Here is a 13293-nt window from a genome sequence, read left to right as displayed (position 1 = left end):
TCTCTTTCTGACCCAAACGATCCCTCTTCCTAGCCTAGGCTGTGTCACACCTGCGGCTGGCCCATCCTGCGTGCAACATCAGTCTCCGGTGACTTAGCTCTTACTTGCCTGGCAAAGTTCTTCTTCCTCTGTCTTTTGCTTTCTGCCCCCATATGTGCACTCACTTTTGGCTATTTCAGGTCACCGGGACAAGAATTTTGGTTACTCATGAACAGTAAACCAACCCAATGCGGCCATACTTGTTGACTGTCTATGCTCGGAAGTACTCATGAGAGTCTACTCGTTCTGTCACCCACAGAGGAGAGTTTGCTCCCTTCAGCAGCAGACTCTCAGAGCCCCTCTCCACCTCTGCTGAGCCACCCTCTCCACCTGGGTCTCTGAAGGACACTACAGATTGGTAAGCCCACAGGATTCAAAGGAACCTCAAAAATTATTTACTTTCACCAGCTACTTAATCTGGGCATCCTTCTTCAGCGGATCCGACAGGTGGTCCGACGGCAGACACATTATTGCCAATGCCCTCATACTCTGAGAAGAGAGCACAGGCCTGGAGGGAGGTCTGTGTTGCCCTCACAGACCAGAAATGGACTCAGAAATGTACTTGGAGGGGCGCCTGGGTGGCACAGCGGTTAAGCGTCTGCCTTCGGCTCAGGGCGTGATCCCGGCGTTATGGGATCGAGCCCCACATCAGGCTCCTCCGCTATGAGCCTGCTTCTTCCTCTCCCACTCCCCCTGCTTGTGTTCCCTCTCTCACTGGCTGTCTCTATCTCTGTCGAATAAATAAATAAAATCTTAAAAAAAAAAAAAAAAGAAATGTACTTGGAGCACAATGTTCCTCCCTTTAGAACAATAGGTTTTGCAAATTATGAGGAAGTTGACAAATGTATGATGTTTGTAATAACAAGTGTTCTTTCAGGGTTAGTGAGGAAAACCACAGCTCCTTGGACACGTGCACTTTTACTCACTAGGTCGCCTTGTTTGGTCTCCTATCTCATGCCTAATTGGCGTCTGGGTGATCAGGAGCCTGCAGCGGCGGGAGCCGAGTGCGTCTTTCCCAGGTAGTATCCCTCTGCTCTCCAGCACCGGCACCCCCTGCTACCACTCCCTTCCACCCCCTCCCACGAAGCATCTTCACCTGTAGCAGTTTCTGCTGGAGGACGGTGTTATCCCGGGGGTCTGTGCGGTTGCCCGTGCGGAACTTGAGGGGGCGGTAGATGCAGCAGGCCGTGAAGCAGATCATATAGAGCGCGTACAAGCCGCCCAGAATGTAGAAGTACCGCTGCCCGTATTTCTTCCACTTGAAGCTCACCAGCTGCTTCACTGGGGTCTGCTCCAGGATCTGGCGAGCCTGCCACGGAAGGAGACCATAGATGGGGGTGACCAGCATGGTGAGGAATGCAGGATTTCCCACCGGATCCCGGAGGGCAGGGCACTAGCAGCGCCACCGTCATTCATTCGGTTAGACAGCCACTTCATTTACAACTGGTAAATTTCCACTCAACGCTGAGCCGCGTGTGAGCGCTGCAGGGGGACTATCACAGAAACACAAGAAGGCGCTGGAGCACCAATGAAGTTTTGAGGGATGAGCAGCGGTTAGTGGAGCGAAAGGGGGGAGCTAGAGAAGATCTTTCCATGAAGTAGCGGCAGTCGCCAAGGCAGGCAGGTGAGAGAGGTCATCCACAAAGGCAAACGGGGTGTGTCTGGGGACATGAGAGGACCCGTGGGGAGTGGTGGGCAGGAGTTGTAAGGGGTGACATAAATCAGAGGCAGACCATCGCACACTGTGAATGCCACAGTCAGGAACTTGAATGAGCTTTCCGAATGCAATGGGGAGCATTGGGGGGTTCAAGCAAGGAAGCAGGCATATTTGTTCTGGACGTGTCATGGACCAGAGAGGAGCAATAGAGGCACAGGGGTTTGGATGTGGCCATAATCTAGGCCCCTAGGGTGGGCTGGGGCCCTGATGTAAGTACATGGTGGAAGGTTAAACACAAACGAGAGAGGGGGGCAGAAGGGATGAGGCATCTGAGAAAGGAAGAAAAGTCGAATTCAAAGCATAGCTGGAGGAATTAATCATCAGCGGAAAGAACATCTTTCCCACTGAACCCAGAGGGAAGGAGAGGCGGTGGGCAGTTTGAGGTGTTTGGTAGGTCAGAGCAGGAAGTGGAAGGAGCTCCAGGCAGAGAGCCTCTGTTTTTGCCATAATGTGGGAGTCTGGGCTTCTGATGGAGCAAAGGGGGAGAGCCAGAAGGGAGGTAAGAAGGGCTCGGAATTTTGAGGGAAGGGAAAAGAAGTTGATCTCAAGGCAAGAATAAAACCTGTCAGAGAACACTGAGAGCCCGCTGAAACGGGATACCCAGGATTTGTGCTGGCACAATTCACGCAGAGGGATTGGGGTTCTCTTTTTTTTTAAATTAAGATTTATTTATTTATTTGACAGAGAGAGAGAAAAAAAAAACACAAGTAGGGGGAGCGGCAGGCAGAGGGAGAGGGAAAAGCAGATTCCCCACTGAGCAGGGAGCCCAACGAGTTACTTGACCTCCATTTTGCTGCCACTGCGCATGGTCCAGGCCCCTCTGATGGCATACATTGTACCCACTGCAGTTACCAAGGACAGGGACCCAAATTTGAGGAAGCGGACTGACAGGAACTGTGATTTTTTTCTGTAGTCTCAGTTCCTTGAATAGCAACTGGGACTCAGAAGGTGCTCAATGAGGAATAAATGAATGAATGATTGAATGAATGAATGAATGATAGGAAGCGACTTCCATTTGGAGAGGTCCTCAGCTAAAACGTTAGTTTGACAAAGGTAAGCAGAGGAGCTGGAGATGGGCAGAGGGAAAATGCAGTCAGACTGGACTTTTCTCCCAAAGGCCCCATAGTTCTGCTCTCATCCCCAACTATTAAAAGGCAGGGAAGTGTCTGGAGCCCAGGACCGAAGCAAACGGACAGGATTTGCTCAGATGCTTGACAGCCCCTGGACCACTGCGGCATCTGTACCTCTCGCTTCTTGGAGGAAACCACAAGCTCGAGAAAGGACACATCCTCCCCCCAGGAGTCGATCTCCGTGAGGTCGTAGAGCGTGGAGGTCAGCGGCCCGTACGTCCACTGGATGTGCTTCCGCTTCTGCATCAGGTGCTGGAACATCTGCGAGGACACAGCGGGGAGGCCCAGGGTCCGTGGGAGAAGCGGGCCACGGGCACCACGCCACCCAGCAGGGCTGCTGCCCGCTCCCCGGCACTGACGGGCACTCAGCCATCCCCACGCCTCTGGTGCGTGAACCTCCTTTTGTTTCTGCTTCTCTCTCTTTCCCACAAACTCTCTAAAGATAGAAAGAAGAGGACAGGCCAAGGGAACAGCACTTCGGGTCACCGGAGCAGATATTCTAGAGTGCCGTTCTCCAAGCTCCTGATCAGGGAGGCCTGAGGCTGAGCATTGAGCGATGGGTTCGGAGTAAGGGACTGCCGCCCGCCGGGGAGCTAGGGAAGCAGGGTCTTTAGAAGGAGGCCAGAGGGCCAGGGGCGCGCCCCCTCACCACAGTGTTGCCCTCCACTCCGGCCAGCTTGAAGGGGGTGAGACCCTGGTGGTTGGGCATGAGGTCCAGGGGCTGCAGGTGGTCCCCGCGCCCATCGTAGGACAGCAGCAGGTTGTACATCTGGCAGGCGAAGGTCTTGTTGGGCTGGAGGATGAGGACGTGCAGCACAGTGTTTCCTGCGGGGGGACACGGCTGTCCCATGGCCGTTGTACCGAAGGCCCCGCTCTTCCCCTGCCCATCCTGGGGCAGGCCCGAGGGCTGTGCGGGCCCCTGCCCTCACGGCCCCCAGTGTCGCCGCTCCCATCCTGAGCCCAGCTCTTACCCAGGGAGTCCTGGGCCCGGATGTCAGCTCCATGCTCAATGAGCAGCCTCACGATCTCCTCGCTGCCCACGCAGGCAGCGAAAGACAAAGGGTGCTCCCCTGTGGACACAGAGGGCTCCGTGGCATGAGTGCCCGATGGGACGGGCTATGTTCCGGAGTGACTGCCTCCTTCCCCCCACATCTCAGCTCCGGGCTTGCTGACACTTGTCAGCAGAATCAGAGGCAGGGATGGAGCAAGGGCCATGGGGCTTAAGCCCTCTAAGGCCTGACCCTACCAGCCTCCCAGGGCTGGAGCCCTCCTTAGCTCCCCCCTCCCTTTGCTCTTGCCCACCTCCCCACGCCCCCTTCCTCCCAGCCCTGGCCCTGCTCCCACCAAAGTAGATGAGATTGCGGGGGCTGCGGCGGAAAGCTGTGCCCGTAGCTCTTGCAGAGACGCTGGCCCCGTGGGCAAGCAGGGCTCGCACCAAGTTCACGTTCTGGTTCACGATGGCTATGTGCAGTGCAGTCTGACCTGGCCCAGAGAGAGCTCTCAGTCATGGGGTCTGTCCCCAGTTCTCTTGGGGACACAACATCCCCCTGGCATACAGAAGGTCCCTGACAGGTCCTGGCATAGATTTCTGCCCTTGGCTCAGCACGATGGCCTGGTACTTTGGGTGATTAGTCCCGTAGGCTGTCCCCTCACTGTCCCCACCTCTTGACTATTGTGGGTAGGGTGTACATGTGATCTAATGTTGCTATGAGAAAAAGAAACAGAGTATTGTCCTTCATGGAACATGAGAGGAGTAGGAAGGAAATATGGAACAGCTAAAGAAAGTCACGGATGCTAAAGGCCAAGCCTGGGATCTTTGCATTCCTTCCAACTCAAGGGCAACCTTCCTGAACCCTCTGTCACCCCTTCCCAGCAGAGGCCCATGTGAAGAGGTGACATCAGCCCCTTCCTTACTGTCTCCACCTTGAATTACTGTGCAGGCTCCTCACCTACAAATGGCTCGCACAAGGTGGGCTCCTTGACCAGCTCCGGGGCAGCCTCTATCAGCACCATGGCAGCTTCGATATTGTCATAGAGTGCCGCTATATGCAGCGCTGTCTCCCCCAAGGCTCCTGGAGTGGAGTGGGACAGGGGTGTCTTTCCTGCCCAGAGCCTCGCGAGGAAGGGGCTCCAGCTGGCGGTACTCTCCAGCACCCTCTGCACAACTCCTCAGCGTCTGGGGGCCAGGCCCCCCTCCCATCACACCCCAGCTGCACCCCACCTCTCTGCCGGAAGTCACAGCTTCGGTCCAGCAGAAGCTTCTTGAGGACACACAGGTCATTCTCCTTGGCTGCCTGGAGCAGTGGAGACTCTTGGATCCTGGGAGAAGGTGAACATGAGTCAGGTGGAGGCAGAACCACAGAGAGGCCAATGGCAGAGAGAGGATCAGAAACATTCTCTATGTGGAACAGACACGAGTCACACAAGGTGCTCAGTGACACGACGGAAAGAGTTGTTTGCTAGACTCTAGCTGAGGGTCAGACTGGGATGAGAGCCAGGTGCAGAGCTCCCCCCCCCCCCCGGTTGGTTGCATCATCGTCAGCTTTTCCCCAGTTGGGGGCCGGAGGGGGTGCGTGGCTCAAGGCTCAGGTGGGTGGGAGACTCGGGGGGGGGGTGCGGAAGGCCTGGGCTGCTGAGCAGGTGGCCCTGGTGACACTGACAGGAGGCCATCAGGCCTGGCCTGGCTGAATCCATCTAAGCTGAGTAAATGTTTTCACCCCTGCTCCCAGGCCTGCTGAACCGGCTTTCCTTGGGCAAGGGGAACTTTGAGAGACCAGAGGGGCAGGGAAGCAAAGATGGGCCAGTTGTTGGGACTTGGGAGATTTACAAGCTGCCAAAATTCCAAATACCCCTCCGGGCTGTTCAGATACATATCCCCACTGTCGGGGGGAGGGAGAGTTCTGGAGTGGGGTACAGACGATCTAGTCCTTCTGTGTTTTACCCTGTTTCTGACTGAGAAGGAGCACAGCCTCAGGCTTCTCTGAGAACAGTGCAACTGGGAGCGGGAGAAGCCCTGTGGACATACCCAACCTAAGGCACCTCTTGTCAATTAATCTTTGTTTCTCTGCTGCCTGCTGCCTCAATGAACCAAACAAGAGATAAAGCTGAAGCCCATCCTGCTGGGCAAACAAGTACGGGCTCCCAGGGTGAACACAAGGCAGGTGAGGGTCAAGAGGGAGAGATGAAAGGCAGACAGACTGACCAGTGCTTCCCATGACATCCCCAAGCCCCCAGGTCCTCTTTTCCAATTGCCCTGTGAGCCAGGGGGAAGAACTTTTTTATTTAAAGAAGAAGCTTTTTATCTTAAGGTGGAGCTCGAGTCTGTTAGAAAAGGACTCTCAGGAGGGACCGGCAGAGTAAGGGCCATCCCCTCCCCATCTCACCTAGTGGGAGTCTACCCAGCTCAGGGCACCCAGGGCTAGGGTTCCAGAGTTCACCTCCTCTTCTGGGGGCACCGCACACAGCCTTAGCAGCTAGGCCTCTAGCCCACCTCCCTCTGCAGAGGGGAAGTCCAGAACCCAGCTCTCTCTCCAAGATGGCCCGACTCTCACCCAGAAGTTTGGAGGGAGGGGAGGAGGTCAAAGGATCCCTCACAGGGCCTGGGGTGGGGGGTTGGTGATCAGAGAGCCTTTCCCAAATGAGGGCTTAGACTGTACCCAGGGCCAGCCGCACAATTTGTGAGGCCCAGAGCAAAATGAAAATGTAGGACTCCTTGTTCAAAAATGAAGCATTTTGAGTTGACAACAGCAGCTCATTAAACCAAGGGATCCTATGCCACTGTCGAGGGGACCCTCGCACGAAGCCAGCCCGGGCTGGACCCCAGACCTGCTATTGTCTGCTCACCGAATCCCTAGGCAACTGTCTAATGGGCGACAAGTTCCCCAAATACTCCGAGGCAGAGGCCCACCTGCAGGATGGGTCCCTGCCCTGGCCACTTCTTCATGAAATGATCTGTCTCCAGGTGTCAGCCCCACCTGACCTGAAGGCATCCCAGGGGCAGGCACAGGCCTCATTCAATCTCTGTGTCCTCGGGATATGGCTGGGACACCGTAGACTGAGAGGTAGATAAGCTGAGTTTCCCTTATCAGCTGGTTGGCTCCAGGTGTAATACAAAACAGAGCTCTCCCCCCCTTTTGCACACAGTAACTTTCATTCATACTAATGGGAATTCCTTACTCTTTCTCCAGGCAACAAGTCTTAAAAAACCTGCAGGGTCTCATGCCTTTCCCCAGTAACTTGTTCCCCATCAGCCTGCACCTGCCTCTCTCCAGGGTCAGCTGCCCTCTGTCTTGTCCCTTTCTGACCCCCGCCCCCCTCCGCCACCAGGCAGGCTGGTTAGAGCTGTGGTGTCATTTTGTCCCTGGCTTTGAGTCTACATTGAGTCTCCTCCTGCCCTGCCCATGAAAGGACGCAGCCAGGGTTTGTCACAAGCGGGCTGGGTACAGCCCAGTGCCTGGCATGGAATGCCGGCTTGCTCCAAGAGGGAGAGACAGCCGAGTGGATCACAGGGCTTGGAGGCCAGTGTGGGGTGGGATGCAGCATGACTGGGGCAGCCTACCTCTTCTGTTGCAGCATGTGGGCCTCGTCCACATGCTGATCCCAGTCCTGCCCTCTGACCAGCCAGGAGGCCAGAAGTTTCTGGAGTTGGACCCAGGGTCCCTCTGCCTTAGGTGGAGGAGCCCCCATATCTTCTCCTTACAGCACTGGCGGGTTAGGGAATGTGGTAAAAGGAGCCAGTCCGGGACTCCTCAACTGAGGAGGAGGCGGAGCCTGTTTGGGGTTGGGACTGGGAGTGTATCTCCTGTGTGACTTGTGCATGCAGCGTGTAGTGTGTGTGTGTGTGTGTGTGTGTGTGTGTGTGTGTGTGTGTGTGTACGCATGCGCACGCCGGCATGTACTGAGGGGACTGGGGGCCCTGCCAGGAGAAAGCAGATTTACCTGGAGGAGGAGCTCTTTCTAGAGAGCCCCTGGGGCACAGAACATTCCCTAGAGCTGGGAGGGGAGAGGGGAGGGAGATTCATTCCTGGCAGTGGGTTGGGGCTGCGGCTGAGACAGGGGAAGGTGAGGGACGGTGAGGCGGTGAGGCGGTGGAAAATAGAGGGGGAGCAAGGATGGAGCCCAGAAGGTGGGCCCCACAAGCAAGGTGAGCACTTACTGGGATATAGGACAGTAGAAAAGTGAAGCCTTCCAGCTCAGCAATCAGGCAGGTCCTGGTTTGAATTCTGGCTCTTGGCCATTACAGATCAGTTAGGCGAGCTTTCTGGGCCTCAGTCTTCCAATCTGTAGAATCGGGCCAATAATCGTATGGTTTCCTGGAAGTGTCCCTAAAGCATGATCGTAAGAGCCCAAGGACTGCTGGTTCTCCTTCCACAGATAAGCTCCAAGCCCCGAGGGGCTCCTTCTCTGTGTTGTGGTTGTCTCTGTCCTTAACCCTATAGCTAGCCTCCCGGAGGCTTCTGGGCAGCCCTCCTCTGTCTTCCCTCCCAGCTTTGTGGATCCCCAACCAGGGGAGACTCCAAAGGTGGAACCATAGGAGCTGAGCCAAGGTGGTGGATGGAGAAATCTCTCCATCTCTCCAGGAACGAGTAGGCAGGAGGATTGAGGACAGACGATCTCATTGTGTTGTTTTCTGATAGGAAGGGTTCTATTTCTCTTCCGATTAGGAGGCTGAGGAGGTACATGGGAAAAGGCTGGGGACTCTCTTTGTATTCTAATGAGGAGACGGAGCACAGAGAGGGAGGGTGACGGTGCACAGCTAGCAGCAAAACAAGAACTGGCTTTAAAGTTGGAAATTTAGCTCCAAATCACCTGCCACAACTTGTTTCTTGGGAACCTTCTGCCTGTACAGATATGAGAGACGTGGGGGGACGTGGGCTGGGCATCCTCCCCCTTGGGGATCTTCAGGAGCAGGGGACCCCCCCTTCTTTTAGTGTAAGACCTAAGGATGGACAAAATGACCTTTAGAGGAGAATTGAAAGGAAGATAAATAAGGAAAGGAGGAGATGCCAGAGACAGGAGGAAGCACGCTCTCACCCAGGGAGTGGGGAGGTGCCAGCCGGGAAGGGGGAGGCAGTCACCTTGTAGGGCCGTTTTCTGCTTTGCTGGAGGTTGGGGCAGTGTGGGATGGTAATGGCCTCTGAAGCCTTGGGACTTCCAGTCTAAGGAGATGGACAGAGCGATAAGGTTGAGGTGGGGGTTGTAGATGCGCTGATAAGCAGGGGGCTGGCAGAGAAAGGAGCACCTGCCTGCCGAGGCAACACTCAACCCATAAAGCTAATCCTGGAGGCGGTGGGGGCGGGGAGGGGCTGGCCCGGTCAGAGCCGCACAGAGCAGGTGCAGGGGGGCTCGCCACCAAGGCCTCTGTCCTTGGATCTGGGGTGGGGGGAAGAGGGGGGCCCAGGAACGGATCCCTACCTCTGGGTCTCCACCCTCTCAACTTGCCCAGGTCCACTGCACAGGGGTCACTTCTATGTAGATAATTTTGGTAACAACAGTACAGTACTGTAAACATATTTTCTCTTCCTATGATTTTCTTAATTTTCTCTAGCATACTTTATCATAAAAATACAATATATAAAATACACAATATTACATATTGTGTATTATATATATAGTATTGTGTATGCTATATTACAGCATACAAAATAAGTGTTAGTTGACAATTTATGTTTTTGGTAAGGCTTCGGTCAACAGTAGGCTATTAGTTATGTTTGGGGGAGTCAAAAGTTACACTGGGATTTTGACTGTGTGGGGGGTCAATGCCCCTTAACCCCGTGTTCAAGGGTCAACACTACTGCCTAATCTTTAAGGAGTTCCCTGTTCTCCTCTGGCTTCTTCCCCTCATTCCTCCGCCCTTGTCATATCCCCCGCCACAACCCTATTTCTCCCTCCTTCCTTCTCATGCTCCCTCAGCCTCTTCTGTGGACATGAACACCTAGGACCTCTCTTCCTCAGGTAGCAGCCTCCCTGCAGTCTCAGGAGACTTAGCGACGGCCCCCAGGGGCCCAGGGGCACCTTACTACACTGTCAGGTCCCAGAGCCCCTTGGCGCCAAAGCAGTCAGACCTCACGCTCTGATATGATGAGGAGGGAAATGAATCATACCTGGATTTTATTTTCTAGGAAATACTCTCCCACTCCACGTGCCCACAACCATGTAGGGAAAGGACTTGAATACTACACTTTAAAACATTAATAGTAATTTTCACTGAATGGTGGAGTTACTAGCCCTTTTTGCTTTTCATACATTTTAAATACTTTTGTAATAACAACAATTACATTCCTGCAGGATTTATCTCTTCCAGCGCAGGAAATGGGACAGGCGGGTGGTGAGGCAATGAGAGGACTGGTGGTCAGTACAACCCAGTTCTTTCCACACCAGCCTGCCCCACCCCCAGCCGCCCTCCCCATCGATATGCACAGAGCCTGAGATGGCTTCTTTTTTTGCCAGGAAACAAGAGGCTCCTCCCCCCAAGCAACCAGATTAGTGATTTTTTTTTCCACCCAAGCATTGTTTCCTGGACCTGAAGGTAAATGGGTGCAAGGTAGGGGTGAGCAGGGTCACTTGCTTCCTTGAATCTTTCTTCCCCCACCATCAAGTGACCTCCTGTACCACTCCCCCGTCACCTGGCCTGGATCAGCAGGAAGCCTACAAGGGGTAGTAAGGCTGTCCGAGCAGAGCCTTCAGGCGAGCACATCTGCTAGCAGGGGTCCGTCTGCGGGAAGGAGTCTCCACTCGCACTCATGTCTGTAATTTTCTTTTCCAGAAAGAGCACACATTTCTGTGCACGGCCCAGCCCCTGCATTTGGTGGTTCACTCGGGCTCCAGGAGTGGTGTGAGCTGGTTGTGCTGGCTCAGCTCTGCCCGCAATCTCCTCCACCTGCCCCAGCGCCCCTCCTGTAGCTCGTGGCCTGCACTGGTTTCTGGTTATCCGGGCAGGTCTTCATCCTATCTCCCAAGGTCACTCCGCCCCATTCCCATCCCCAACCATCTCTGCTCCGGGAAGTAATTAGCCACAGCCCATTACTGCCAACACATCTGTGCTCACCAGGTTCCTGGGCATGGCGGGCCTGGGGCACCGGGCAGCTTTCTCGAGATCTCTTATTTAGGGTCCTCGCCTCTCTGCCATGCTGGTTCTTCTCTAAAGACTCTAATACTTCCATCGAGCAAGGAGTTTAGAGAATGAGCCTCTAACAACTTTTTCTTTGTGTCTGAGAATAGAAGAGGCTATAAAACTAGAGAAGGGGGAGTTCAGCCTTCCAGTACAAGAGGGCAAAGGCTTGGGGAGAGGAAAATCTAGGGGAGGGTGAGGAATGAGGGAATAGTTTCTTCGTGAGTGCAGGACACCCTGTCCTCTGTCTCTGTCTCTAATATGCACATGTGTGTGCATGCACACACACACCAGGTACACTTCCCTGCCCGTCCACCTGTGCCTCTCCACCTCCCTCATTTTTGTTGGGCCTGAGTTTCACGTACAGCCCAGGACTTGAGGATTTGATATTTTCACATCTGTTCTGGGCCTCAGTCTCTACAAGACACTTTCCTTAGAGAAAGGCCGCATGGAAGAGAGGAAGATGTGATGTCTAGAATGAAAAGAGGTGGTCAAGAGTGTTGCTCTGCCCCTATTGTCTGGGTGATGATGCTAAGGGCAAAAGTCATGTCTTTTGTGAAGCTTGGTTTCCTCATCTGTATAATGGGTATGATGATCCTATAACTTTGAGTCCCGGTTGCTATGCAGAGCTCATGACAAAATGGATCTAAAAGTACTTCATAAATTCTTCAGTCATTTGGTTGCTCTCTACAGGATGACCCACTACAATCATCCTAGAACCTTCTGCTGTCTGCTACCGGCTACTCACCACTCTTGCCTGGCAATGGAACTCTCTAATGACCTGAATGAGGGGCAGGCCCATGGCTGTGATGTCACAAAGCTCATGAAGTCAGAGGTCCCATGGAAGCGAAGGGAAGAAAACGGTGCTGGGAAGTGGTAAGGGCCGGGACAGGGATAGGGGAGGGAGGCAGGGGAGCCGGCTGGGCACTGGGGAGTAAGGAAGGCCAAAGGCAGCGGATGGGCAGGCTCATGACTTCCCTGGGCTCCCAGCTCTGCAGGGCAGCGTTCCTGGCCGCCATCCTGCTGCTGCTGCGGGTCAAGGGGGTGAAGCCTCAGAAAGGCAGCCTGGACCCCAACGAGGGGAGTCAGAACGAGGAGATACCCTCTACAGGTAGGTACAGAAGAGAGGACTGTGTCGGGAGCCAGGGATCAGATCTCTTCGTAGTCAGTCCCCCACTAGTTATCAGGCTGGAGTAAAACCTGAGATAGGTTTGGGTCCCCTATTATTGTAGTGTGAAAGGGTCGCTAAAGAGTTTAGAGCAGGGTTCTCAGCCAGGGCCATATTCAGGGACACGCCACGGGTTAGCTGAAAGTGCATGCGTCTTGTGTGTGTGTGAGCACAGGTGCGTTTGTCTGGGAAGAGCCTCTGGTTTCTGTCCTTCTCTAAGATGGTCCCTCCATCTCCAAATGGTGTAATGTACTTCGGAGGAGACAGTTCGAGGTGGAAATAGGGTGTGTGTGCTGTGGTTGAACACAGATTGGAGGAGACCTCTAAATGGTCAAGGACAGTGTCGGCACAATTGGGCTAAAAGCCCCAGGCCCTAACTTCTTCCCAGATTTTCCAACTTTGTCATGTTCCTGGCACAGGCCAGGGTCAGCGGGGGGGCAGGTTAGGATCAGCCCCCTCAGTGGCTTCCCCTCTCCCCTGCTCCAGACCAGGATCAAGAGCAGTTTGAAGAGCACTTTGTGGCCTCCTCAGTGGGTGAGATGTGGCAGGTTGTGGACATGGCCCAACAAGAAGATGATAAGACATCAGACACGGCAGCTCTACGTGACCACCTGTTGGACCTAGCCTTCTGCTTCAATCTGGCCAGCATCATGGTTTTTTTATGAGGGACATTGAGGCTGAGGTGGTGGCCTGGTTCCTGGATGAGGACCTGGATATCTACCTCCGCTTCATGATAGCTTACTGACCCTCTCTCCCCACTGGGCTCCAGGTCACTGCTCCCAAGGGAGGCATACGCATGGCTTCCTGCCTCTGGCCAGTGGCTTTTCACCTCAGCATGCAGCATCCGAGAGATCCTGGCACTGGCCTTCCAACCACCCGTCACAGCCTGACTGCCTCCCCACCCTCTGAGCTCCATCTCCCAGGGCAGGAGACACCAGACCCATGCCCTTCTCTCTCCCGCACCTCTCCTGGCTCTGCTCGGGACAGTACATTAGGGGAAAGGGGTAGCAACAATAAAAGTAATAACAATAAAATCCTGAAAACACTTGGGGGCAGCTTTCTGAGACTTAACCGAAGCCCTTTTGTCTCTGACTGATCCGTTCAATTGCCAGACCTGTGGCCCACTGAC

General features: G+C 54.3%; 2 protein-coding genes across 6 annotated transcripts in view; one reads left to right on the top strand and one right to left on the bottom strand.

The window, feature by feature from the left end:
* Positions 1–13293, bottom strand: part of TRPV5 (transient receptor potential cation channel subfamily V member 5) — a 35302-nt gene that overhangs the window by 21868 nt on the left and 141 nt on the right. Inside the window, exons 2-9 of one of the 4 annotated variants that reach the window (XM_087860766.1) lie at positions 8042–8166; positions 5108–5205; positions 4836–4958; positions 4231–4368; positions 3858–3956; positions 3536–3711; positions 3001–3147; positions 1136–1348 (exon numbers count right to left, since the gene is read on the bottom strand). In XM_087860766.1, coding sequence (XP_087716892.1) covers positions 1136–1348; positions 3001–3147; positions 3536–3711; positions 3858–3956; positions 4231–4368; positions 4836–4899 — 837 coding nt within the window. In that variant the 5' untranslated portion in view covers positions 4900–4958; positions 5108–5205; positions 8042–8166. Of the gene's footprint in view, positions 1–1135; positions 1349–3000; positions 3148–3535; positions 3712–3857; positions 3957–4230; positions 4369–4835; positions 5206–7444; positions 7657–8041; positions 8167–13293 lie in introns of those variants that run through there. The other 3 variants (XM_045792454.2, XM_087860767.1, XM_087860768.1) reach the window with 3 other exon arrangements.
* On the top strand, positions 11807–13268 carry SOFU1 (sperm-oocyte fusion factor 1). Of its 2 annotated transcripts, XM_087860770.1 has the most exons (3): positions 11837–11872; positions 11987–12107; positions 12651–13268. In XM_087860770.1, the coding sequence occupies exons 1-3, from the start codon at positions 11837–11839 to the stop codon at positions 12827–12829; spliced, it is 336 nt and encodes a 111-aa protein (XP_087716896.1). In that variant the 3' UTR covers positions 12830–13268. The 2 variants fall into 2 exon arrangements, with proteins under 2 accessions (XP_045649642.1, XP_087716896.1); XM_045793686.2 differs by having other exon boundaries at positions 11807–12107.

The sequence above is a fragment of the Ursus americanus genome, chromosome 3 (assembly GCF_024610735.1).
Source record: "Ursus americanus isolate L20-20 chromosome 3, mUrsAme1.1.p, whole genome shotgun sequence".
Taxonomy (NCBI): Eukaryota; Metazoa; Chordata; class Mammalia; order Carnivora; family Ursidae; genus Ursus; species Ursus americanus.
The sequence above is the reverse complement of the archived record's forward strand: the minus strand, read 5'-3'. Positions and strand labels throughout refer to the sequence as shown.